Source organism: Chelonia mydas, chromosome 3, assembly GCF_015237465.2.
Source record: "Chelonia mydas isolate rCheMyd1 chromosome 3, rCheMyd1.pri.v2, whole genome shotgun sequence".
NCBI classification, from domain to species: domain Eukaryota; kingdom Metazoa; phylum Chordata; order Testudines; family Cheloniidae; genus Chelonia; species Chelonia mydas.
Window position 1 is genome coordinate 43006350 of NC_057851.1, and position 26585 is coordinate 43032934.

Genomic DNA, 26585 nt, shown 5'->3' on the forward strand with positions numbered 1-26585 from the left:
CTCGATCTGCTGGCAATGTCCCTACTTATACATCCCAAAATGCCATTGGCCTTCTTGGCAACAAGGGCACACTGCTGACTTATAGCCAGCTTCTCGTCCACTGTAACCCCTAGGTCCTTTTCTGCAGAACTGCTGCCTAGCCATTCGGTCCCGAGTCTGTAGCAGTGCATGGGATTCTTCCGTCCTAAGTGCAGGATTCTGCACTTGTCCTTGTTGAACCTCATCAGATTTCTTTTGGCCCAATCCTCCAATTTGTCTAGGTCCCTCTGTATGCTATCCCTACCCTCCAGCGTATCTAACTCTCCTCCCAGTTTAGTGTCATCTGAAAACTTGCTGAGGGTGCAATCCACACCATCCTCCAGATCATTAATGAAGATCTTTAATAAAACCGGCCCGAGGACCGACCCTTGGGGCACTCCACTTGATACCGGCTGCCAACTAGACATGGAGCTATTGATCACGACCTGTTGAGCCCGACAATCTAGTCAGCTTTCTATCCACCTTATAGTCCGTCCATCCAGCCCATACTACTTTAACTTGCTGGCAAGAATACTGTGGGAGACCGTGTCAAACGCTTTGCTAAAGTCAAGGAACAACACGTCCACTGCTTTCCCTTCATCCACAGAGCCAGTTATCTCGTCATAGAAGGCAGTTAGATTAGTCAGGCATGACTTGCCCTTGGTGAATCCATGCTGACTGTTCCTGATCACTTTCCTCTCCTCTAAGTGCTTCAGAATTGATTCCTTGAGGACCTGCTCCATGATTTTTCCAGGGAGTGAGGTGAGGCTGACTGGCCTATAGTTCCCAGGATCCTCCTCCTTCCCTTTTTTAAAGATGGGCACTACATTAGCCTTTTTCCAGTCGTCCGGGACCTCCCCCCGATCGCTATGAGTTTTCAAAGATAATGGCCAATGGGTCTGCAATCACATCCGCTAACTCCTTTAGCACTCTCGGATGCAACGCATCCGGCCCCATGGACTTGTGCTCTTCCACCTTCTCTGTTGCATCAAAGATAAACTACTTGTCTTAACTTTCAAGGCCCTTCGTGACCTATGCCCACCTTACTTATCTTTCTTTTACTATGAAGATATTGGCACCACCTCTGTTTGACCCATGATGCCAGCCTCTCTTGCCCACTTGTTAAATTTTCAAACAAGCACCTTCAAGCTTTCTACTATGCTGTCTCTCATGGATGGGAGGAGCTCCCAAAGTTACCTCCTTCAAATTCTTCTTTGCCATGATGCCTGTGAAAAAGTTGACAATGATTAGAGACCATTGGTGTGCTCAGACCACTTCCTATCATGCAGATCAATGTTGTCTCATTGTGGGGAGTACAAAGAAACCATCTGTATGTCTGTATCCATCAGTTGTCTCTAGTCTTATACTTAGATAGTAAGCTTTCGGGAACAGGGACCATCTTTGTTCTGTTTGTACCATGCCTAGCACCATGGGGTTGTCGTCCATGACTAGTGCTCCTAGGTCTGTGGTAATATAATAATTTGTCACAAAAGCAAATATGACTCACAATGAACACGGAGTAGATCTGTTGAATAAAGTGGTGTTGTTTCATGTGGACCAGGCTATAATTACACTGAGGTCTTGAAAATCTCTGAGCTGTTGATTTTCAAGGTTCTCTGACAGTGGACGACAGCACAAGTAGCAAAATACAGTTTGAAATTCTTCTGAACCCTTCTTTTTGGTCCATCTATTAATGATACTTTTGATATTGCTCACTCTGACAGCCAGGAGTAAATTTGCACATCAGATTTCTTAGTCATTTGTGGAGGTAACTTATATAAAAAAAAATTTTTTAAACACCTGTATTCTTCATCATTTGCAAAACACATTCTTAACTTTTAGCAAAGTCTTTAATTGTGTTTTAGGATGAGTGGCCCTGGTGCACGGTGAAGTTGGTTGACAAATGCTCAATCTCTACACGTCCCAAGAAGCTCTTTCAGTGTCAAGTCCAACACTATAATTAGTGCATAGGTCAATTCAGCTTTCCCAATATGAGTTGTCTTCTGACAGACTGGTATCAGTTTGAACCCCACCAAAAGATTTCAAGATGCTAGTAATCTTCCAGCATCCTCTAATAGAGTGATTAATTGTGGTGCCACACATATGGATGGAACCTTAAACAGAGTACCTGCCTCAGAGAATTAAGTTGACAAGAACTATAAAAGATCAAAGAAGATGAGGTGAGGAGATGATCGTGCAATCTCTTGAGTAATGCATGTGTTTTGAGGGCTACATGGGTATTTTTGGTTTGGTTAAGATAATATTTTACAAGCCTGTCAAAAGCAAATTTTAAATAACTTAGGTGAAGGAAGGGTGGAACATTAGAATTCAGTTCAAATTGTTTCACCACTCACCATCTTTCTAAACACTGGGCTTGTATTCACTACAAAATTTTACTATGTTTATATGTTTATGAAGGTTTAGTTAGGTGAAACTATGATCATGATTTAGTGGTCAGTGTAATAGTTCCTGAGGGCTTAATTGTGATTAGTCAATATGATGATGAAAGTGACTTGTGCTGTTACACACTGACCACATAGTTGTTCTCAGTATCTTGTCAGCTAACTTGATTCTTCCCAGCTGTGATTAGTTTTGTAGTGTAGACCAGCCCGCTGTGAGGGCCATTTCAAAAGTACAAATAAAGTATATATGGATGAAAATCAGTTAGAGGTAACATTAGAACTCTTCAGCCTTGTGCATACTTTAATATTATATGGTGATGCACTTATTATCATTTTGGATGACGCTGACTAGTTTCTGGGTCTACCTCTTGTGATACCTGATGCATGAAGTCATATTTAGGGCTTCTTAAATGAGGCAACCTTTCCAAGGCATTTGGAGGGTTGAAAATAAAGGTACAGCAGGCAGCTAAAAAGTGGTGGCCTAGAACAAACCTCTGTTTGAAATCATGAGTCTATTTTATCCTACCTTACATGGTGGAATTCTTGCTTTGAGGTGGTAAAAGCTCTTCTTTAGTAATGTACTGGTTTGACTAATGAATTAGCTTGTTTTTGGGTGTTTCTTGCTGAGAAAGGAAAGATCAAAACAATCTTTGACAATACACACTTTAAAATTTGTACAGTAACTTTTATGAAGTCCCTGGATTACTACTTGCAATAAAAGTGGACTATTTTATGTAATTTCATGAGGGTTTGCTGATCAGTGAACTGAAATTACTAATACTTCTCTTTGTATAATCCTGTAGGTTTCAAAAACTTTTAACAAGCAAGTGACTCATGTAGTCTTCAAAGAAGGACATTTGGCTACATGGCGAAAGGCACAGAAGACTGGAGTAAAACTAGTTTCTGTACTCTGGGTGGAAAAGTGAGTAGTGCTGGATATTAAAAATGTGACTTTTTCCAAGGGGAAGAGGGAATCTAAACAAGCAATATGTTTTTAAGAACTGCAAGAAAGTACAATATATATGTTTTTTATATATTTAAAATAACCTTCACAACTATGGCTAACTGGCCATTTTGAGAGGTCATACTGAAGTGATGTACATTTGGTAATTCTATTTTAAGGCATGTTGGTTCCCTAAAGAGGATGAGCGTGGTTCTATTTTGAAAAGTGAAATGACTGTAAACCTGATTTTATGATGTATTCTCTAATAGTCATACAACCCTCTCTTCTCAGAGACCTGTGCCAAAACTACTTTGGACAGATGGGCAACGGAGGTAATACAGAATAAATGCACAGTAGAGTTTCTCCTTTTTCCTAGGAAACAGCTTCTAGTATGGTACCCCTCACCCCCCTCAAACAATCAGAGTAAATTGCCCAGCTTCTACAAATCAGCTCCATATAGAATGTGCCTGCATAGGAGAAAGAATGAGGGCCATATTTAATCTGGTTCCTATGAGATCTGGCAGGGATAGATTGGTTCTGTATTTGGAAGTTTCTCAGCAGCCACTTGAAAAAGTTCATATTTGATATTGACCCAGACAGCCATATCATAGGGAGGTTTTCTGTCATCTACAAGCCTCTGAGTGTCATAGACAATTTTGTCCAGCACAGAAGAAAATTATTTTACTTTTGCTTATGAATGCCAGCTCTTAAATACGGAGCTTTGCCCTTCCAGTTAGTCACAGCATCTTGAGTTTTTGTCAAAATCCTTCTGGTGCACGTGATTACTTTCTAAACACACAATTCAAATATTTTCTCAAAAAAATGTGATCCAGGGGCTATTGCTGTGGATGCAGTGTCTTAGGGTTGTTTACATTATCTGCTGGATCGATGGGCAGCGATCAATCCAGCGGGGGGTCGATCGGCCGCCAAGTGCTCTCCCGTCGACTCCGGTACTCCAGCAGGGCGAGCGGCACAGGCGAAGTCGACGGGAGAGTGTCAGCTGTCGACTTACCGCGGTAAGTAGATCTAAGTACATCAACTTCAGCTACGTTATTCACGTAGCTGAAGTTGCGTAACTTAAATCGATTTTCCCCTGCCCCCAGTGTAAACCAGGTCTTAGACCTAGTCAGAGGATCTTCTACATATGTTTCCACCTTTTGCTCTCTTTGAATAATCCAGAGAATGACGTGGGAGCAGAGCAACCGTGGGGGTTCCAATGTTAAGAGTGTAAGTTCTGTTTTATATAGGTTCTTAAACTACACTCATCACTGTGGTATCTGAGCATCTTCTAGTAGTCCATTAAGCAATGTGATAAACCTCTGTCACATATTTATCCTTTCACCTCCCTAGGGGGAGGAGAGTGTACAATGGAGTGTTTTGTTCTGGATTTTTAAAATAAATATTACTAAGGCTGCAGGTTCGTCACGGGTTCCGTGACTTTCTGGGACCTCTGTGACTTTTGCAGTGGCCATTGCAGCTGGCCCGGGGGCTGCCTGAGCAGCTTGGGTGGCCCCCAGGCCAGCCGCACCGGCTACTGCTGGGGCAATCTCGGGCCACCTTAGTCCCCCGTCTCCTTGCAGCAGCAGCAGGAGTTTGTGTGTAAGAGGGGGCTCAGGGCTGGGCATTGGAGAGTGGGAGGAGGTGAGGGCTCTGGGCAGCCCTTACCTTGGTGGGGGGGGGGTTCCCCGGAAGTGGCAACATTCCTAGGCGGAGGTGCGGGCAGGTGGCTCTGCACACTGCCTCTGCTTGCAGGCACCGCCCCCATGAGCCACGGCCAATGGGAGCTGCGGAGGCAATGTGTAGAACTGCCTGGCCACGTTTCCACCTAGGAGCTGAGGGAGGGGGATGTTGCCACTTCTGGGAGGCGCGGAGCCAGGTAAGGAGTTTGACACCCCCCCCAACCTCAGCGGGGGATCCAGGCTGTGTGCCACTGCCTGTCACTGCCCCACGGTGCTCCCTGGGCTGCCCCCTTTTCCCCCCAAGATTTAGTCAGGGATATATAGTAAAAGTCATGGACAAGTAACGGGCTGTGAATTTTTGTTTACTGTTCATGACCTAAAAAGAAAAGGAGGACTTGTGGCACCTTAGAGACTAACCAATTTATTTGAGCATAAGCTTCCGTGAGCTACAGCTCCCTTCATCGGATGCATCCGATGAAGGGAGCTGTAGCTCACAAAAGCTTATGCTCAAATAAATTGGTTAGTCTCTAAGGTGCCACAAGTCCTCCTTTTCTTTTTGCGAATACAGACTAACACGGCTGTTACTCTGAAACCTGTTCGTGACCTGTCCATGAGTCTTACTAAAAATACCCGTGACTAAAACGTAGCCTCATATATTACACATGCTGCTATTAGTTTGTTAGACAAGGCAGGTCAAGTAAATGAGCCTGATACTTGCAGAAGGTGGTGAGGTTTGTCATAGTCCTTATTTCCTGTGAGGGGTTCATTCGCAGACTTTAAGCAGCCCCCAATGAAGCTCCGTCCCCTCAGCCAGAGGGGAGCACTAAGTATTCCATACTTTTGGAACTCATGCATCTGAATGAACCCCTTGTGGTTGCTCTGCTCAGACAGGGCATTATATTACAAAGACCAGTCCATGGCCTAGAATAAAATACCATGTCATCTATAGCCAGGAAAATGGAATTAAGCTACCTGGTTGTTGAGAGGAAACAGCTAAAGAGTGAAGAGGCTATGGTGATTGATCACATTCCTGTCATTCAAAAGGAAAACAGCCAATTGTCTATTTAGTTAGGTGAATAAAGTTCAAAGACTGATGCAGAATATATCTCCCAGGTCAATCAGAATTCCATAAATACTGGAAACCTAAGTGCTGAGTATGGGAAAAACTCAATTATTTCTCAACCCTGACAGTAAGAGTTTCCTGAGAATAGCATCCCTATAGATGCCTCAGACAATGTATAGAGTACCTCCATGAGAACCTAATTTGGTATTAGAGGCTTTTTACAAAACCACAGTTTGAGCTCCAACCCCATGCGTCTCTAGTGCTCATGTTGCATCAGTCTGAATTTTATTTGAAAAGCTTTTTGGGGCAAGGGTAATCTCTATTTGTATCTGAGCTCAATATAATGCCACCACTTTACTTACAAGTCTATTAGAGAGAAATACTGTTAAAATAATATTAAAGTTGCAAGGCTAAGCACTGAAAAGTCAGAAAATGCCAAAAAGTAAAGAGAACTCAAAAGCAGAAGAGCAGAAATAATTCTTTGTGGAATATGTAGATCTGAAAGGTGTTTTTGTTTCATGTATTAAGCAGAAAAACACTTATTTTTGCTTTAGAAATCCAGGTCTTGTCTATCCGTAAACATTATCTAACCAGTTTTTATGGAATATTTCATCAGAGATGCTATGCAATTCAACCTGATTGGCACTGATTTCTGCTTAGATTATTGAAAGGTGTGTGTGTGTTAAACACAAGTTCATCTTAGATCCCAAATTGAGTTTGGAGGAAAGGTGTTCAGATGCTACAGTGAACTGAAATTTCTAAATTCAACGTGTCTCTTTAAAAACTATACTGATGTAGCATTAAGGCTCCAGATTTCTACACAGAATGCTAGGAAATGCAAATCAATGTTCTCAGAAATTTGTAACTCGTTCACATTGCATATATTAAATATTAAAAGGTGCTTTTATTAACAGTTTAACTGATCTTATGCAAATTGGACAAATGTTTTCATTTTCTCACTTCTGTTTCAATTTTCTCTGCCTCAGTGCTGTTAATATAACTTTTTTTTACATTTAAGATAGTCTAGTTATGTTCCATTGGTGGTAGCATTTGGGATTTAATAATAGCCAGTTGTTTAAAGCTCATTGATTATCATGTTTTTTGAAATCACTTTTGTTTGATGTTTCAGAAAATCCCAGTAAATTCAGATTAATGTACTAAAATCTATTTGAAACTGAATATTTTGCATAAAACAAATCTGTGGCCGTGAAGAAATTCGTTCGTATATTTTCTACTCCAAAACTTAGAATTACTCAAATCATGCTGTACTGTAAATGTGTACTTTATAAATGTAAGATCACTAGGTGTCACTAGAATCACATATTTGAATTACTCTATCAGAAATTCCTAGTGCAATGTTAATGATTCATAATTTTTTTTCCATAGTCAGTTCTATTATTTATTGAAAGATTGTAGAGTAATGAAACTCTTTTACTGTTTCTGGTCAAAATTGTTTTTTTAGCTCTTTGTTTTATGTAGTGTATTCTATATTAGTACCCAAAATGGTGTCCCAACTTCCCTCAAATTATTCAAAACTACAGATGGATAGGACCCCAGCTAACAAAGATTTTAGTCCTAATATTCTCAGGTCAAACTACCAGCAGGAAAAATGGAAGAAACATAGCTGACTGGGTTGAGGCAGCATGTTTGCCAAAGTCAGCTGGATGAGTAACAATGGACCTTGTCAGTTTGTTCCTTGTGTCGAGTGAGGAAACTGGGAGAAGACTGGGTGAGGAATGATTAAAAGTGAAAGTTAAGATGGGATAGGGCCTCTTTCTCATCATCTGCCTGATTGCAAACCCTTTCTTTTCAAACTTTGCTTACCCATGAGATTTTGTGGACCCTGATTTGAGAGAATAGACTCTCGGCAAGGAAATTAAGTCCTTAATTCATAGGCACTTCAAAAGAAGTTCACTGCCTGATCAAAGGAGACCTTTAGTTCCCAGATGCAGGTCAAGGCCACTGGCATGATGGAGAGCTAAGTCATGCCAGATGGACTTTGTAAGGAGCTCTCTGCCTGCTGGGCAAACTAAGGAGTCAGAGGAACAGTTTTTGGGTTTTCCACTTCCCTTCAGGTATTCTTTCTCGGTCTGTTCTCTCTGTTAATTTAGATATTTGTTGTGGCTAATCGGTATGGCCTTTTTACCATTTTCAAATTAAATTCTATTTTTAAACAAAGTAAATGCATTAACTACTTATTTATTATATTGTACAGATGCAGAGAAGCTGGTGCCCATGTTGATGAATCATTATTTCCTGCAATATATACTAATGAAGGGTTACCCCTTCTAATTAAAAAAGTGAGTGTATAATTTTAAAATGCCACCCAAGTACAAGGCCACCCGACTCCCTGAGTCTGAGCTTGGGCAGCTAGCATGAGCAGCTGCCTATGCTGCAACATACATGCACTGCTATTTCTAGCATGCTAACTCAAGCAGAGATAGTGTGTCTGCCTGCCTGCGCTGGGACTCTTATTTCCCAGATGCAGTGTAGACATATGCTTAGGCACTTTAGAAAATGTTAATCCAAGTATAAAATATTCCATATTTTCAAATGCTTATTAAAATGTCCACAGTGATTTTGTCTAATTTCTTATTGGTCATTCTGATAACTCGGAAATCATTTTTTCCTTAATCCATACTGAAACTCTCATTGAAATTTCCCCCTAAATTTTATCATCTATCCATGGCTGGCTAAATGGGATTTACCTGGAGTCATAAATGATGTAGAATGATCATATAATACACATAGTATTACATGATAAAATTGAGAAATGTTAAGTACAAGTTAATTATGAGAGATTTATGCTGTGGTTAATCTTGTAGCACAAATGCATGCAGCCCAAAGACTTCATTGAAAAAACACCAGAAAATGATAAAAGACTACAAAAAAAATTGGACCTGATGGCTAAAGAACTAGATATACAAAAAACAGCAACCGGTGAGTTAATACATAGTTCTGATTAGATTGTAAAAATTAAACTCTGCGCCAAAAAGAAATGCCAAAATATCTTTGTTTTAAGATTCAAGAGAACACATAAGATATAGCTTATTTTTCTTTTATCACTTTATAATGGAAGTTAACATAGTTATTTATAATATGAATTCTCATTAAGAAAAGCTACTATATGTATTATGCATGCTTTGATATTAAAGAATAATTTACTTTTTAGTAATTTAAAAAGTAGTATTGGACTTCATTTTTAAGGAGTTGTTTAGAATTCAGCATTATTAAACTTACGGTACTGACAGCATTATAGAAATGCAGTTTTTAAGTAACTTTGAATTTAAAAATACAACTTAGTACTTTAAAAATTTATGCTCTGTTCAAATAATGAAGCCTCATATTTGCAAATTACAATTACTTTTTTAGAAACCGATATACCTGTTTTATTATTTGAGGATGATGGTTCACTTGCATATAGCCCTACAAATAAGATTAAAGATCAGTGCAGTGCAATGGAAAAGAGAATAAAGGACATGAAGGAAAAAAGGGAAAATCTTTCCCCTACCGGTAAGGAGTTAAGCCTTATGAATTAATTAAAAAGCATAAATGGTTGCATCTTTCTCGCTGAATTATGTTGATGCTAGCCCTGGACACATTCCAGGACTGTGTAATTTTCTTTTGATTTGATAAATGATGTTGCTGTGAAACATCTGCTTATCCTGACTTAAACTGAAAATGCATGATTAGAAATATTTAAACCAAATAGAGGACTCTTGGTCCGACAACCAGTAGTCATGCGATTTTTATGTTGAAATCATTGAAGTCAAGCAGGGTTAAGTCATTACTTGGATAAGGGATTTCCAAGGAACCCATAGGTGCTAGTAATCCATTAGAATGAGGGCTCTGCCCTCTGAGTGTTGAACTGTTGACATAGCATAATGTTGGGAGATGCTGTCTTTCAGATAATATGTAAAACCAAATTCTTGATTGCCTGTAGTCTTTAAAGAACCTTTGACACCTCTTGCAAAAGTGGGGGTGCTGGTGAAATAACATCTTAATTACCTTCTTCCTGCAGTTAAAATTGTTTACAATATTTCTTGTAATCTAAACTGTTGATTATTGCTTTGTGCTCCATTTCAACCCAGAATTAGTAGTTCAGTGGTAGATGAAGTCATCCTAGTTCATAGTTTCTAGAGTAGCTTAATTTTTTTTTTTTTTTTTTTTAAAAAAACTTTGGGTACTTCAAGATGATGATCATAAAGTAGAATTGAAGATGAGATGATATACCCCTCTCCCCTCCTCCACCCCTCCACAAATGAACCTCCATTGTTTTTACCCCTTACCCAGTGAAATCTGATGTGAACAACTGGTGGAACCCACAAATATTGGGATCGTTGCTCTCTGGAATTCCTTGCACCTTCTTTTGCCAGAGATAAAAATTGCATGGGCAGCATAGGTAACTCTGGATGGCAGCATGGATCTAAGCATGGTGGAGAGTAGTGGTACAATGCTCACAGTCCTGCGGCCAGGTCTGCACTAAAAGGTTACGTCGACTCAGCTACGTCGCTACACCTAACCCCCGGTGTAGACAGCGCTAGGTCAATGGAAGAATTCTTTTATCGACTTAGCAATCACCTGTCAGGGCTGGGGTGAGGGGTGGAGTCCTTACAGTGATGGGAGAATCCCTCCCATTGCTGTAGTGAGTGTCTACACTGAAGCGCTATGGTGGTGTAGTGGAAGTGCTGTCACTGTGCTAGTGTAGTGGTTTAAATATAGACATAGACTAATAGTCCAGTTTCATAAAATATCCCATGGTCAACCTCCTGGACTCTTCCTATTTTGGGGGTTGAAAACAGGTAGAAAATTGAGCTTTTTCCTTTACACTCTGTCTTCAGAGTGTGTCGTTTAGGATCCACAGATGTGTTAGTACGAATACCTGTCTACAGTTCACCAACAGAACTTTGTTGCTCCACCCGTTTAAAGAATTATATTCTGCACTCCTATTGCTACATGTTCCCTGGTCTAGTCCCCTTCTAGACAGTCACAAGTCTGTCGTAAGTGGACCCAAATGCTGGGTCCCATGTGTTTTTAAGCCACCTGGGTCTGGGCTGAGTCTAATCTGTTTCTAGTTTTGGACTCCAAGGTACACTCCTAGGCTGAGATCTTTTTGTTTGAGCCCATCCTTGGGACTCCACAGTCCAGCTACCCAAAACACTGGAACCAGTGTCTCAAACCGCCTGAGCTCCTATTTGCTTGCACATCCTCCTGCAGAGTTTGTCTTAAGGCTTAACTGTTAGCCACAGCTTTCAGGGTCATTGTGGCAGAAAGGCAAAGAACATAGGCTTAGCAATGAAAGTTTTTTAACCACAATCACTTTACTCTGAAAAAGCACTAGCGTTACAGATCTTTGCAAAATGACAGAATACCTGAGATGCACAACTCCTCCTGCCCAGTCTAATCTCAACCCTTCTGAGAGTGTGAGGTCTTGTCAGCATTTCAGGGTAGGCAGAGTTCCTCCTGCGTGACCGTTACTTTTGGCACGTGCCGATGAATGATCTACTTCAAAGAGAAACTCTTCTTAAATAGTCTTTACCGCTTTGCCTTGTTCTTTCTCTGGGCTCCTGTGTAGAGAATCAGTTGTTCCATGGAGAACTGGTAGTTGAAAGACAACCGTTCAATGGCCCTAGATTTTTTTATTTTTTTGTTTGGGTTGGGGGCTTCTCAGATTGTTCTCCAATGTGGTGTCACACACCTTTCTGGGCAGCCGATTGGAATATCTCATAATAGCCTGGCCTTGGACCAGGTTAGTCATGTGTTCAGCAAGTAATACCAAATGGATGTCCTAATACAACATGGAGCTTTTTGAAAACCTGACCTATGAGGAAAGGTTAAAAAACAAAAACTGGGCATGTTTAGTCTTGAGAAAAGAAGACTGAGGGGGGACCTGCTAAGTTAAGTGTTTCTATAAAGAGGATAGTGATCAAATGGTCTTCATGTCCACTGAAAATAGGACAGGATGTAATAGACTTAATCTTCAGCACTAGAGGTTTAGGCTAAATATTAAGAAAAACTTTCTAACTATAAGGGCAGTTAAGCACTGGAATAGGCTTCCAGGGGAGGTTGTGGAATCCCGATCATTGGAGGTTTTTAAAAACAGGTTAGACAAACATCTATCAGGGATGGTCCTGCCACAGTGCAGGGGGATGGACTTTAACTTCTCAAGGTCCCTTTCAGCCCTACATTTCTATAATACTTCATAATAACCAGCCACATACCACTCTGTCACACTCCAGTCATGAGCAGCAACTTGGTAAATTTAACATTTTTGTTCCTGCTACTAAAAACATTCCCACTAACCACAGAAATACTGGAAATTCTTAAAGATTCTTCCCACTCCCTAGTGCTATTATTTTAATATTCCCTAATATGTCTATTTAAATACTATCTGACATTTCATACTATAACTGAAATCCGTGATTGTCAGATTACATAAACTGCAGTGGTTCTGCTGATATGCATAGTAGAATTATGCAAGTAACACTTTGAGAGTGAAATCTTATTTAATCACATTTCTTGACTCAAATGTTTTGTTTTTTAGATTTAAAAATATATATTTCATACCAGAAACATGCTATTTTGAAGTATCTGTTTTTGTTTTGAAGTATGTTTTATGGGAATAAATTTGTTTAAAACAAATTGAATATTAAAATATTGATTTTTGTAATAGTATAGTCCTCTGGTTTTGAACAAAATTCCACAAAAATGGACCTTTTTGAAAATTCAAACTAAACCAGCTTTTTCCTTTTTTTAAAAATTTTTATTCATATACTTAATGTCAGGTCACGATAAAAGGGAGAGCTCATGATAGATAAAAATCATATGCAATCTAAATGTTACTAATTTACTATACAAAGTAGCATTGGGTGGTCTGATTTGAAATAACGGATTTAAATATTTTTTTTAAGAAACAGGTTTCAATTGGCTTGTGGCTATATTAAGCTGTGCAAATTTGTGCTATTTGTAATATTAAAATTTACAATGAACTGAAGTATAAACACTGTATTTGCAGGTGCCACAACTGGTATTTGAATTTACAGAACTATCTGCAGAATTCAAAACCATGAAGATTAAGGCCTTGATACAGCAAACATTTAAGCACATCCATAACTTTACTCACATAAATAGTCCGACTGATTTCAATGGGATCATTCAAGTGCTTGAAATTTTAATAGGTGCACGAGTGTTTGCAGCGTTAAGGGCTAAAATTGTATTTTCCCTTAGTGGCATAATTTCTTTTTTCACTTCAAATTAAATTCCCTTCACTGTTAACAATACAAAGCTATTTAGACTTTCAGTATTTTAACAAAGCACTTGTGAACTTGTTTATACCCACAGGCCAAAATGTTCAGAAATAGGAGCCTAAAGTTAGGCTTCTAAACCCATACTTAGACACCTACAGATATTTAGGGAGGGACTCAGATAGCCAGGTTGAAGCATTTTAGCTTTCTTGACTTATGGAAGTTCAGTATATCAGAAAGTGGTATTTGTTGCAAATATATCACAGGCCTGTTTGCTTATAATTTTGTATGTGCGCGTTTTGCCTCACAGTAAGGATGTTAATGACGTCTTGGATTTGTCTCTTAGCATAGATGAGCATTTTAAATTTGAAACTTTCCTAGGGAAAAAAGTGTAATAAAGTATTCATAAATTATATTTTAGCTTCACAAATGTCTACACTTAATTCAACACAACCTGGATATGGAGAGTCTCTTGGTGTCACCAGTTCTGCAAGTGCATTGCTGCCAGGTAAATAATGTAATTTTAAGTTCTGTGAAATATATTTTTTAAAATTTTAAATGTGCTAAGTAAAAACATAATTTATTCTAGATAGTTTGTATTATAGTGTAGTGTGACATACTCAGGTTTTGACTTCAATGAGACAACCTTTCTTATATAGCACTTTTTATTAGCATATCTCCGAGTGTTTCACAATCCTTAATGTGTTGTGAGGATAAATATCCCTGCGAGATTTGGGAAAACATGCTTATATTTGAATACAAGTGGTAAAAGTAAGCAAAAAGTTCTCCCCTTGATTTGAAAAGCATGTAAAGTGTAAGAACTGTAATGAAAGAGCATGAGAAACAACATGAGGTAAATGCCCATCCTTGTTCTTGTGGCTTACTGTCTTGGTTCGCTATTGGTTATCTTTTCTTTTAGTAGTGCTATATGAACTTTTATGTGTGTAGTTCAGACAGTCTGATACTGGAAGCAAAAGGAGAACTTGAAGACAAGGCCGTTGTGGAGAAACTAAATGAATCCTTTGCATCGGTCTTCACTCAGAGAATGTGCGGAAGATTCCCACTGCTGAGACATTCTTTTTAGGTGACAAATCTGTGGAACTGTTCCAGACTTAGGTGTCTTAATTTTTTACAAGCTGATAAATTAAACACTAAATCACTAAGCTCAAGGGTTCTGAAGAAACTCAAATACGAAATTGCAGAACTAGTAACTGTGGTATGTAATCTATCACTTAAATCAACCTCTGTACCAGGTGACTGGAGGATACCTAATGTAATGCTGATTTAAAAAAAAAAAAGACTCTAGAGGCGAGTCTTTCAATTAGGGCTGTCAAACTGTTAAAAAAATTGTGATTAATCACAAGATTAAAAAAAAAATCACAATTAATTGTGGTTTTAATTGCACTGTTAAATGGTATTCTATTGTTTTTAAATATTTTTTACATTTTCAAATTGATTTCAATCAAAATACAGAATACAAAGTGTACAGTGCTCGGTCTATATTATTTTTTATTACAAATATTTGCAATGTAAAAAAGAAACAAGAAATAGTATTTTTCAGTTCGCCTCATACAAGTACTCTAGTGCAATCTCTTTACATAAAAGTGCAACTTACAAATGTAGATTTTTTTTTTTTTGTATTACATAACTGCACTCAAAAAGAAAACAATGTACAACTTTAGAGCCTACAAGTCCACTCAGTCCTACTTCTTGGTCAGCCAACCGTTAAACAATTTTGGTTACATTTACGGGAGATAATGCTGCCTGCTTCTTATTTACAATGTCACCTGAAAGTGAGAGCAGGTGTTCACATAACACTATTGTAGCTGGTGTTGCAAAGTATTTACGTGCCAGATATGCTAAACATTCATATGTGCCTTCATGCTTCGGCCACCATTCCAGAGGACATGCTTCCATGCTGATGACTGGTTCTGCTCAATAACTATCCAACACAGTATGGACTGACGCACATTCATTTTCATCATCTGAGTCCGACGCCACCAACAGGTGGTTCATTTTCTTTTTTGGTGGTTCAGGTTCTGTAGTTTCCAAATCGGAGTGTTGCTCTTTTAAGACTTCTGACATGTTCCACGCCTCGTCCTTCTCAGGTTTTGGAAGGCACTTCAGAGTCTTAAACCCTGGATTGAGTGCTATAGCTATCTTTAGAAATCTCATATTGGTACCTTCTTTGCTTTTTGTCAAATCTGCAGTGAAAATGTTCTTAAATCGAATAACGTATGCTTAGTTGTCATCCGAGACTGCCACACCACAAAATATATGGCAGAATGCAAGTAAAACCACTGAGCAGGAGACATAAAATTCTCCCCCAAGGAGTTCTGTCACAAATTTAATTAACATGTTATTTTTTTAACGAGTGTCATCAGCATGTAGGCATGTCTTCTGGAATGGTGGCTGAAGCATGAAGGCGCATATGAATGTTTAGCATATCTGGCACATAAATACCTTGCAATGCAGGGTACAAAAATGCCATGTGAACTCCTGTTCTCACTTTCAGGCGACATTGTAAATAAGAAGCAGGCAGCAGTATCTCCCGTAAATGTAAACAAACTTGTTTGTCTTAGCAGTTGGCTGAACATGAAGTAGGACTGAGTGGACTTGCAGGTTCTAAAGTCTGACGTTGCTGTGTTTTTGAGTGCAGTTATGTAACAAACAAAAAAATCTACATTTGTAACTTGCACTCTCATGTAAAGAGATTGCATTTATAGTACTTGTATGAGGTGAATGGAAAAATACTATTTTTGTTTTTTACAGTGCAAATATTTGTAATAAACTGAGCACTGTAGACTGTGTTCTGTGTTGTAATTGAAATCAATATATTTGAAAAAGTAGAAAAACATCACATTTTTTATTATAAACAATAATAAAAAGCAATTTAAATGTAAGTGTGATTAAAACTGTGATTAATCATGATTAATTTTTTACTCAAGTTTATTTTGAGTTAATCGCTTGAGTCAACTGTGATGAATTGACAGCCCTATAAGCAATTATAGGCCAGTAAACATAACTTCATTACCATGCAAACTGGTTGAAACTATATAGTAAATAACAGAATTACCAGACACAGATGAACATGGTGTGTAGGGAAAAAGTCAACATGGCTTTCTAAAAGGAAATCATGCCTCACCAATCTATTAGAATTCTTTGAGGTATTCACCAAGCATGTGGACACGGGTGATTCAGTTGATATTATGTACTTGGACTTTTTCTGAAAGCCTTTAACAAGGTCCTTCACCAAAGGCTCTTAAGCAAAGTAAGTAGTGCTGGGATAAGAGGGAAGATCCTCTCATGGATCAGTAACTGGTTAAAAGACAGAAAACAAAGAGTAGGAATAAATGGTCAGTTTTTTCAGAATGGAGAAAGGTAAATAAAGTGTGACTGGTTCCCCCTAGGATGCCACTTGAAACTAGGATACCACTAAGCCCCCCTGACCTACCAGCCTAGGTTCACTTTACACTGTACTGCTGTGCCCAGCCTGCCAAGCCCTCTCTCAGCCTGCAATTTTACCAGCACACATGCAGGTAGGGACACACCCAGCTGCAGTTACACAGAGATGCTGTGATCAGCTGTGCATGGGGAAGCTTCAGCTAAGGAACTTTCCAGCTACTCAGATACACCTCATTCCCCCCCCCCCCCCCGGGTGTAAACTCAAAATTTTACCTTCTTGCGCTGCACAGAGGACTGTGCAGAGTAAGCTCATGAAATTCACCCCCTCCCTCAATGTGGAGAGGAAATATCCAAAAGCTTTCTGCCCTGATTTATGATTTCCCCACACACACTGGTTTTAGACAAAGCAAAATCAAGTTTAACTACAAAAGATAGATTTTAAGTGATTATAAGGGATAGCAATATTAAAACAAATTACCTAGCTAGTAAACACAAACTAAGCTTAATATACTACATAGATCAGATATGAATAGCAGATTCTCACTCTAAATGAAGATACCAGCATGTTTCAGATTCTAAAGGGGCAAGCTGCACTAACTTTCAGCTTAGAATCTCCAGGTGTTTCATTCACAGGTTAAAAATCCCTTCAGCCTGCATCCAGCACTTCTCCCAGTTCAGTCTTTCTGTTCCTTAGGTGTTTTCAAGAGTCTCTCTGGGTTGGGGAGTCAGTAAAGAACCCCCATGATGTCACTCCCCTTCCTTATATAGCTTTTGCATATCACGGGAACCCTTTGTTTCAAAGCTTGGTTCCCACGCCTGTCAGTTGAAAAACACTGGTATCCCAAGATGGAGTCCAGCACCAGGTGACTGGGCACATGGCCCTGTAATGTTACAGTAGCCATAACTCGGAGTCTGTTTGTAGCGTCCCCAGGATGAAGAAAATAAGCTGCTTCTAAGGCCTGTTGTTTTCCTAATGGCTCATTAACCTGAATGGGCCCTTCCTAACCAGCCATCTAGACTGAGAGTCTTTTGTCTAGTGGGCGTTACCCAGGTGTAGATATATTTGTAACACAGATACATAGTCAATATTTCTAACTTCAGATACAAAAATGACACTTGCATACAAATAGGATAATCATTCAGTAAATGATAACCTTTCCAGTGATATCTCTGTCACGGAGTCACCGGGCAATGCTCTGGAACTACTCCATACGAAGCCAGTCAGGACTCTGGGGAAGCTGCCTCTCTCTGAGCAGACTGTCTCCAGGGCAAGAAGCTTACACAACTTTGGCCTTCCTGGGGCTGACCTCGGAGCATTTAGCATCCTCTCTTTACACGGTGTGCTTCCTGCAGTGAGTCCATACCGGCGGGGCTCCTGGGGAAGCCAGAGGGCCCTGCACCCCAATTCTGCAGTTAGACGTGACTCTCAGCCAGCCAGAAGGTTTATGAGAAGACAGGTGTACATGGTCTAAAACAGAGCTTGTAGGTACAGAGAACAGGACCCCTCAGTCAGGTCCAACTTGTGGGGCAGGGAGGCCATTTCCCCATCTAGGCCTCCCTCCATTTTCCCAGCCAGCTCCAAACTGAAACTCTCCAGCCCCTCCTCCAGCCTTTGTCTCTTTTTCGGGCCAGGAAGCCACCTGATCTCTTTGTTCTCCAATATCTTCAGTGGCACCTTGCAGAGGAGGGGGCCAGGCCATCAGTTGCTAGGAGACAGGGCGTCGGCCATTCTCTGTGCAGACAGCATCACACTGGCCCTCTAGGGCTCTGCAACAATCACCCAGCTTATCCCACCACCTAGATACTTAAGAACAGCATAGGGAAAACTGAGGCACTCACACAGCATTCAGAGAAAACATTAAGAATATTCCCACTTCGTCACAATCTCACATGACCTATCTTGCATAAAATACATCATAATTATGCCAGTATCATATCATATATCTCTATATATACATATATATATAAAATAATATATCTGTGAGGAATATGGGGTTCAGTGTCACAAAACAATCTGTAGTAGGACTATGCTATTCAACATCGTCACAAATGATATGGAAAAGTGGATGAATCGTGAGGGGACAACGTTTGCAGATGATAACAGTATTACTCAAGATAGTTAAATACAAAGAGGATTGTGGAGAGGTACAAAGAGCTGTCACTATACTAGGTCACTGGGCAACAAAATGGGAGATCAAATTCAATGTGGATAACTGGAAAGTAATGCACGTTTGAAAAAATAATCCCAAGTACACAGACAAAATGATGGGATTTGAATGAGCTGTTACCACTCAAGAAGGAAATCTTGGAGTTGTTATGGATAGTTCTTGGAAAACATCTGCTCAATGTGCAGTGGCAGTCAAAAGAGCTAACAATGTTAGGAACAATTAGGAAACGGAGAGAAAATAGGAAAATCATAATGTCACTCTGTAAATCCATGGTATGCCCACACTTTGAATATTATGTGCAGTTCTGGTCACCCCATCTCAAAAATATATGTAATAATTTGAAAAAGTACAGAGAAGAGCAACAAAAATGATTACGGGTCTTGAACAGCTTTTACAGGAGAGATTAAAAAGACTGGGATGGTTCAATTTAGAAAAAGAGGACTACGGGGGGATATGATAGAAGTCTATGAAATCATGAATAGTGCGGAGAAAGTGAACAAGGAACTGATATTTACTAAATAACACAAAAAATAACGAGTGTTATTTACTCAGTAACACAATAACCAGGGTTCAGCCAGTGAAATTAATAGGCAGCAGGTTTAAAACAAACATAAGGAAGTAATTCTTTACACAATGCACAACCTGTGGAGCTTGTTGCCAAGGGACGTTGTGAAGGGTATAATTGGGTTCAAAAAGGAAATAGATAAGTTCAAGAAGGATACGTCCATCAATGGCTATTAGCCAGATGGTCAGGGACGCAAGCCCATGCTCTGGGTGTCTCCAACCCTCCAACTGCCAGAAGCTGGAACTGTGACAGGGGACCATTCAATAATTGTCCTGTTCTGTTCATTCCCTCTGAAACATCTGGCACTGGCCACTGTTGGAAGACAGGATACTGCGCTAAATGAACAATTGATCTGACCAGTGTGGCCATTCTTATGTTCTTACAAAACTTCCACACATACTGTAATGAACATATGGAATATTTTACTGAAGGCCACTGGAAAAAAGTTTGAATTTGAGAGAGAGAGTAATTTATAAACCAAAGTATGCAGCAATCTATTGCAGTAATAAAATGACAGTATGTTTTTACATTTTCTTGCTCATGTTTTATGGTTACAGGTTAATCAGCGGCAGTATCGTAATCAGGGCTGCTGCTTAAGAAGCTAGATGCTTGCTTTGTATGCTGTGCAGTATAGGGAATGACTTGCTGAGAGCTGCTCAGCTTTCTTTCATGCTCATCTGCCTATTAATCTTGTTGCTGGCACATGTAACTATGGCCTCATGTTTATTTTTTGTATTTGATGCAGCTTCTATGTTGGAGGCAAGAGCAAAGAACTAGATTTAGGTTGTAGCAATTGATCAAAGTAGAAAGTAAGATCTGCACAGCCATAAGAATTGTCATAATGGCAGACAGTTCAGTTGCCTGTCTAGTGTCTTACTCCTGACACTAGGCTGTATCATATGCTTCTTGCAGATGTCGTGCCTGTCACTAATGTACCATGTGGGTATTCTATAATAAGAAAGCAGAGGGTTATAGGTATGTAAGAGTGGATCTGCTCCTGCGAATACAGCATGTGTTGGATTATTGTCATGATATGTCCTCCTGTGGCTTTGCTTTCAGTTATAAACATAGCAGTGTCTGGAGAGCAGTATTGATATTCCCATAAAAGAAGAAGCTGCCCTCTCTCTTTCCCCCGTAGCCTATGATCACCATCTTTTTGTCTGTACTGTAGGTTCCTTCAGGAATCTTTTGCAACACTAAAGCCACAACCAGCACACTTTTGACGATAGGCAAAGAAAAAGGAGAGATTAATTATAGTGTAGAAAGACTGCCATAATCTCCTGAAAAATTCAGATTTCTATTTAGTTACATAACTGCAATAATAATTCCATCAGCACCTCCTTTAGAAAATGTTCAAAATTCAAATGCTTTAGTAGAATGAGCTGCAGTATATAGATTTTTAGTTTGGTAGTGGTTAAAGTGATAATACAAATCATTTCCGCATTGTTTAAGGAAGAAGCTTCAGGTGCTGTTTTAACTCAAATTAACTTAATGTGGTGGGTTTGCCTCTCCCCCCTCCCCCTTCTGGGATGCCACCTCATGTACTGGGATTTCACTGAGCCTCTCCTGCTCAACCAGTCTGGGTTCGCTCTTCCTGCTTTGCTGAATTAGATTCTCTGACCTCTTGCTGTGTGTGTGCGCGCATGCGCGCGCGCACACACACATGTAGGGTCACACCCCGCTGCAGACACATACTGAAGTCAGCTGTGTGTGAGAGGGCTCCCCCAGCACTCACGTGCACACACCTTTTGGGAGATAAACGGTCTTGCACTGTAATAAAAAAAAAAAAAAAAAAAAAAAAAATCTGCACAGCGCAAGCTCATGAAAATCCACCCTCTTTCTCACTGTGAAGAGAGATGTGCATGACTTTTTCCCCATTCCGGTTAGAAATTACATAATCTGGGTTTAATAATAAACAAAATAAGTTTATTAACTACAAAAGGTAGATTTTAAGTGGTTAAAGGGATAGCAAACAGAACAAAGCAGATTACCATAGTAAATAAACAAAAGCCACAAACTGAGTTTATCACACTAGATAGGTGGGATACAAATTAGCAAATTCTCACCCTGAGTGATAAACAGGCTAGCAGATTCTTAAAGCACAAGTTGCCTTGGCTTTCTCAGGTTTTCATACACCGGCTAAAGATCTTGGCCTGGGACCATCATTTCTCACAGTTCAGTCTTTGTTCTTCAGGTGTTTTCAGGTGTGGTATTTTCGGGAGAGTGAGGACCCCCATGTTGTCATTTGTCCCTCTTTTATATCTTTCCCCCCACTTGCTGGAAAGCTTTTTTGCTGTGACCTGGGTCAAACAGTTCTCCTTGTGTAGAGCTATTTCTGAGGGGTTTCTATTGCACACAGTTGCTGGAGTAATCCTTTTGCTTGTGTGCATTTAAAGCCACTAACATTGTTTGTCCTCATCCAGTGTAGCACATTTGAAATACAGAGACATGGTCAATATTCCCAGCTTCAGATACAAAAATGATACATGCATACAAATTGGATAAACATATTCAGTAAATTATAACCTTTCCAATGATATCTTACAAGACCCATCTTGCATAAAGTATATCTTAATTATACCATATTCATATCAATAACATATTTCTATGAAGAATATGGAAGTGTAACGTCACACTTAATTTTAGACATGAATTGAAGTCCTCTCTTTTATCTAGTATGTGCCCTTTTGTTAATGTCAGTTAAGCACAAATATGGATTTCACTTTCAGTTGCTGTCTCAGGTGTCTGATATGTTATGTGAAGTTTCAGCTCTCGTCTCCTCCAACTCAGTTAATCAGGATAATAGCCATATCATACTTAAATCAAGACAGCTAATAGACTTGTGCGCTACCTATAAAACTTACTGTAATTCTTGTAGGAGAGCATTTCATTATAAACATAGCTATTGCAATAAATGAGTATGTGTTTCAAAAAAATGTAAGTACTGATATAGGGGCCTCGGGTTTCTCAGAGCTGTTCTAGAATAATCAAAACTCTTCTAGTCTGTATCTGAGCATTGGTTTGCTAGAGTTCTGAAAACGTTCTTTAAAATGATCACATTCTTCCACCAAACACTTTATAAAGTGAATATTGTAAGAGAAAAATACAGAAATGCATTTTTTCAATATTTAAGTGAAAATCTTAGCTGTGTGAGTGTTAAGTGGCTAAATCTTTGGACAATTATTTCAGTAACTTCCCACATACTTCACTAACTTTTCTACTGTTCCATTTTGTTAAAGTGTTTATACTGCTGTTGTTAATGTCTTGCAGAAGAACACATCAGTGATTCTTTAAACTTGACTTTTGATGACATTTGGGGAAACTGTAAATACAAAAATCAGAAACCAGCATCAGCTGAAAGTGATATTTACGTTTCAACACCTGCATCAGAGCATTCTCTGTTTTCAAGCAGTGACCAAGGGAATTTAACTCCAAAATCATCTAACAGAAAACATTTAAGCAAAAAACTAATTTTGCAACGCCCTCTAGAAGATAAACTGTTTGCTAAAAAGAGAAAATCTAAAGTCTCCCCTGACCTAAATCAGTGTGGTGAAGATACTCTGACTTCTGCATCGGTTTCAACCAAAAGTTCTTTTCTCCAGGAAAAAGACTTGAGTCACATCACTCTTTCCCAAAAAATTGTCGAGCTGGAAGCTGCTGCAGTTACCACAGGTAATCAGTCTGATTCATTAGTGAGCCATGAAGATTCTATTAATATGCATTTGGGTGACACAAATATTCCTGTTGACACAAGGGATTGTAGTGTCCGATACAAAATAAGGGGAAAACCAAAAAGAGAAAAATATAATATGAAATTGACCACATTGGCATTATGTAAGAGAGGGTCTGAAAATAAGTTTCTTCTAGCGATGACCACACGTAACAAGTCATCAGACATAGAGGAAGCTTCGTATGAAGACTTTTTTTCACCTTCTAATTTGAAGAAAAGTGAAATGCACGTAAGACACTTTCCTTTGCAAGTTCAGCAGAATTCACCAAGTGCTCCTGAAGTGAGTTGCAAAAGAGACTTTTTAAGCCACAAACAAGATAGATTGTTTGAAGGGTCAGATAAACAGTGCATTGCTCTTTCCAAAAAAAGGAAAAGAACTGTTGAGACAAGTGGTGTTTCAACAGAGAGTGACTGCAAGCTAACTGAATGTTCAGAAAGTACAGTAAGTGTGACCTTAAACTGCACGTCAGGTGGAGTAAACACTGAGACTGCAGAAGCCCTGGGTTCTAGCCCTCTGAATCAACTGCATCAAAATGTTCAGAAAATATCCTGCAGAACTAGCGTGAATAGCTGCCCTCAAGCTACTGGTAAGTTGCTCCATTCAAATGAAAATTCAAAGATGCAGCATCATGATGCATTAAAAATGCTTGTGCAACTAAATTCTGAAATGGACTACCATGTTGAGGGAAAACAATGGCTTTCAGAAACTAGACTACCAGAAGAAAATACTGTATCTATGACATCAGATTCTTTAAAAAGTGACAAAATGGGTGCAGTGGAGCCAAAAGAACACCCACCTACTTTTCCAGACTCTACAAATACAGAAATGTCAACAGGAGAAAAGAAGGAAATCCTGCTCAAAAAATGCAGTCCAAGTACGTGAACTTTTTTTTCCTGGTATTTGGCACACGATAAAAGCCCTGTGCCATTTTTCTTGTGCATCCTAAGAAACAGTATTATCATGGTTAATTATACTGTGATTTTACAAATTGTCCATATTATATAGTACTTAATTTGGAGTGTATATTCCTTTTAATCCACCAGTGGAAAAACTCCCTTTAAATAAAATTATGGTGTAAATCAGCAGGGGGAGATGCCCATAAAAATATAAGTTGAAAACTTGCATTCCTGTAACTCATGCCATCGGTGTGGATGGAAGTGAAGGAGTGAGTCCAAGAGATATATGGATGGATGGATTCAACTTAGAATTTGTTTTTCACTATGTTGCAAGCTTAATTTTTAACAGTCATCAGATTTTTTTATTATTGGATAATCATTTAAGCTGGTTTAAAAATTACTAGAATCATTCTGGTATTAGAATATACTAGTATGATACGATACCATAGGAATTTCCCTGCAAAAAATTACTGCCTGTTGTGGGTACACTATTTTTAAAATTTGATATTTTTGACTTTTGAATATGGGAAAACTTTTTCATATAAGGTTAATTTCATTTTGTAAATTTAGTTAGACTTTTGTAAAAGAGTGCTAGAATATCTAAATTTTATTATTAAAAACTTCATGCAAAGTTTTAGTGCACAGCAAACATAGCTGATTGTCAACTTGGGCTTTTTTCATGATTCATAGAGAACCTTAAATATAGCTGTATGTATGGTATCTCTACACCTCAGGCTACTGGTTTGGCTTAATTAATAAAAGAAGTACCAATATTTTTAGGTCTGGAGTACCCCACAATTGTATAGCTTAAAAAAAATAGCTTTTGTTGCAAGTTTAAACCTAAACGATTATGGAGATCTGTTTTTTGTGCCAGGTACCCAAGCTTAGAAAACGGTCATCAAATTAATACCTTTCCTTTGTTCTTTTTACAAGATAAGCATAAGGACCTCAAAGGTGCTTCTTCCATTTGTGTGGTTTTAAAGTTAGATATTTACATCAATTGCTTTGATTAACTTATAAATTCTAGCTCCAGATACAAAAATGAGCATGTCTTTGGGGATACTCTGCTTTAATTCCCAAAGAAGACCTTTCAGACTTTGGCAAACTTGAAAATACAATCAATTTACTGAGCCTTTATATTTTTCTGCCTCCTGCTGCTGTTTGAAAATCTGTTTTTTGGTTAAGAACTTTCATTACTCAAGTTTGCTTGATCTAATGATGTTATCTGACATTTACAATTGTTACTGTTTTCTTTGGTTGTGCTTCTGATGTCACATGTTCAACCTTGTGACTTCACTGCAGGATCAAATAGAGCCTGAGTTTGGGGAGCCCTTGTTTAAAATCATTTGAAAGGGAAGAAGCAATAATAAAAAGAATAAGATTTGAATTTGTTTAAATATAAAGTTATGTGAAACACAAGTCCCACTTAAACTTTTAGAGTAGTTAATGTGGTGAATTTTCAGACTGAATCAGCGTGGTTATTAAATATTGATGTTTTGTAAATAAAGCCTTCATTTTATTTTGGATTGATTGTGAATTCCCTTCTAATGCAAGAGAATTTATTTGTTACTGTTTATGTTGAAATAGTAAAAATTTGTTGTTAACTTTTATTTTTGTTCCTATGTCAGGTAATTGTTTGAAAGTGTTATATGCAAATATTAATTAGAGCTAGCAGAGAGGAAACTGCTGTGTTTTTTAAAATGCTGAAAAAAATCTCTGATAAAATAAATCTTTGACCTTTCTCCTGAAACATGTAGACAAAAAGTAATCCAATATCCATGATGACAGAACTGATCTGCTTTCTGCATAAAAGATTTGTCCCTTGAAAAAATTTTTTTTTGCTCTGGATACACTTATGCTAGAGTTTGAAACTTAGAGAAAAAAAGATTTGACCCCAAATATTTCTTTCCTTTGGTTATTGGCAAAATTCCCATTGACTTCAATGAGAGGATACTTATTTGCAATGGATCCTCAATTCTGCCTTTGTCTGTGCATGTTATTTTCCACCATCAAGACTTGTGTGAGCAGTTGATAAAATTTTTATGTGCAAACCATTTGTGCAAACCATAGATGTGAGTGCACGGGCATTACATGCAAGTGAAATCTGGGGTCTGACAATTCAGGTCCCCTGATCTGACTTTGCAAACTGTGCACAATTTCCTAAGCAGTTCACTTTTATAAGGCTCTGTTCCCACTGTTGTCCGTGTCTCTTCCTGAGCTGTGCAGGAATAAGAAAAGCTATGGTTAACATCTTACAGTGCTTTGTGATCAGTGACATTTGCACTGAACACAAGGGAGAGAATCGGTGGTTTCCTCATCTGTGAATAAGAGTTTAATGGAGATGCAGCAGTATACACTATTTTCAGTGACAGTTAATATACCATGAGATAAGGGAAGCCTAATGGATGTAAAACTTACTTAATTAAACTATACATTTTATAGTAATACAATTTCCATCAGTCTGGTTGTGA

General features: G+C 38.7%; 1 protein-coding gene across 14 annotated transcripts in view; it reads left to right on the forward strand.

Annotated features, from left to right (window-relative positions):
* Positions 1–26585, forward strand: part of MCPH1 (microcephalin 1) — a 224524-nt gene that overhangs the window by 10840 nt on the left and 187099 nt on the right. For 11 of the 14 annotated variants that reach the window (XM_043542344.1, XM_037894194.2, XM_043542345.1 and 8 more), the window contains 6 exons: positions 3224–3342; positions 8321–8405; positions 8931–9045; positions 9478–9618; positions 13771–13857; positions 22758–24092. In XM_043542344.1, coding sequence (XP_043398279.1) covers positions 3224–3342; positions 8321–8405; positions 8931–9045; positions 9478–9618; positions 13771–13857; positions 22758–24092 — 1882 coding nt within the window. The remainder of the gene's footprint in view (positions 1–3223; positions 3343–8320; positions 8406–8930; positions 9046–9477; positions 9619–13770; positions 13858–22757; positions 24093–26585) is intronic. The other 3 variants (XM_043542348.1, XM_043542354.1, XM_043542355.1) reach the window with 3 other exon arrangements.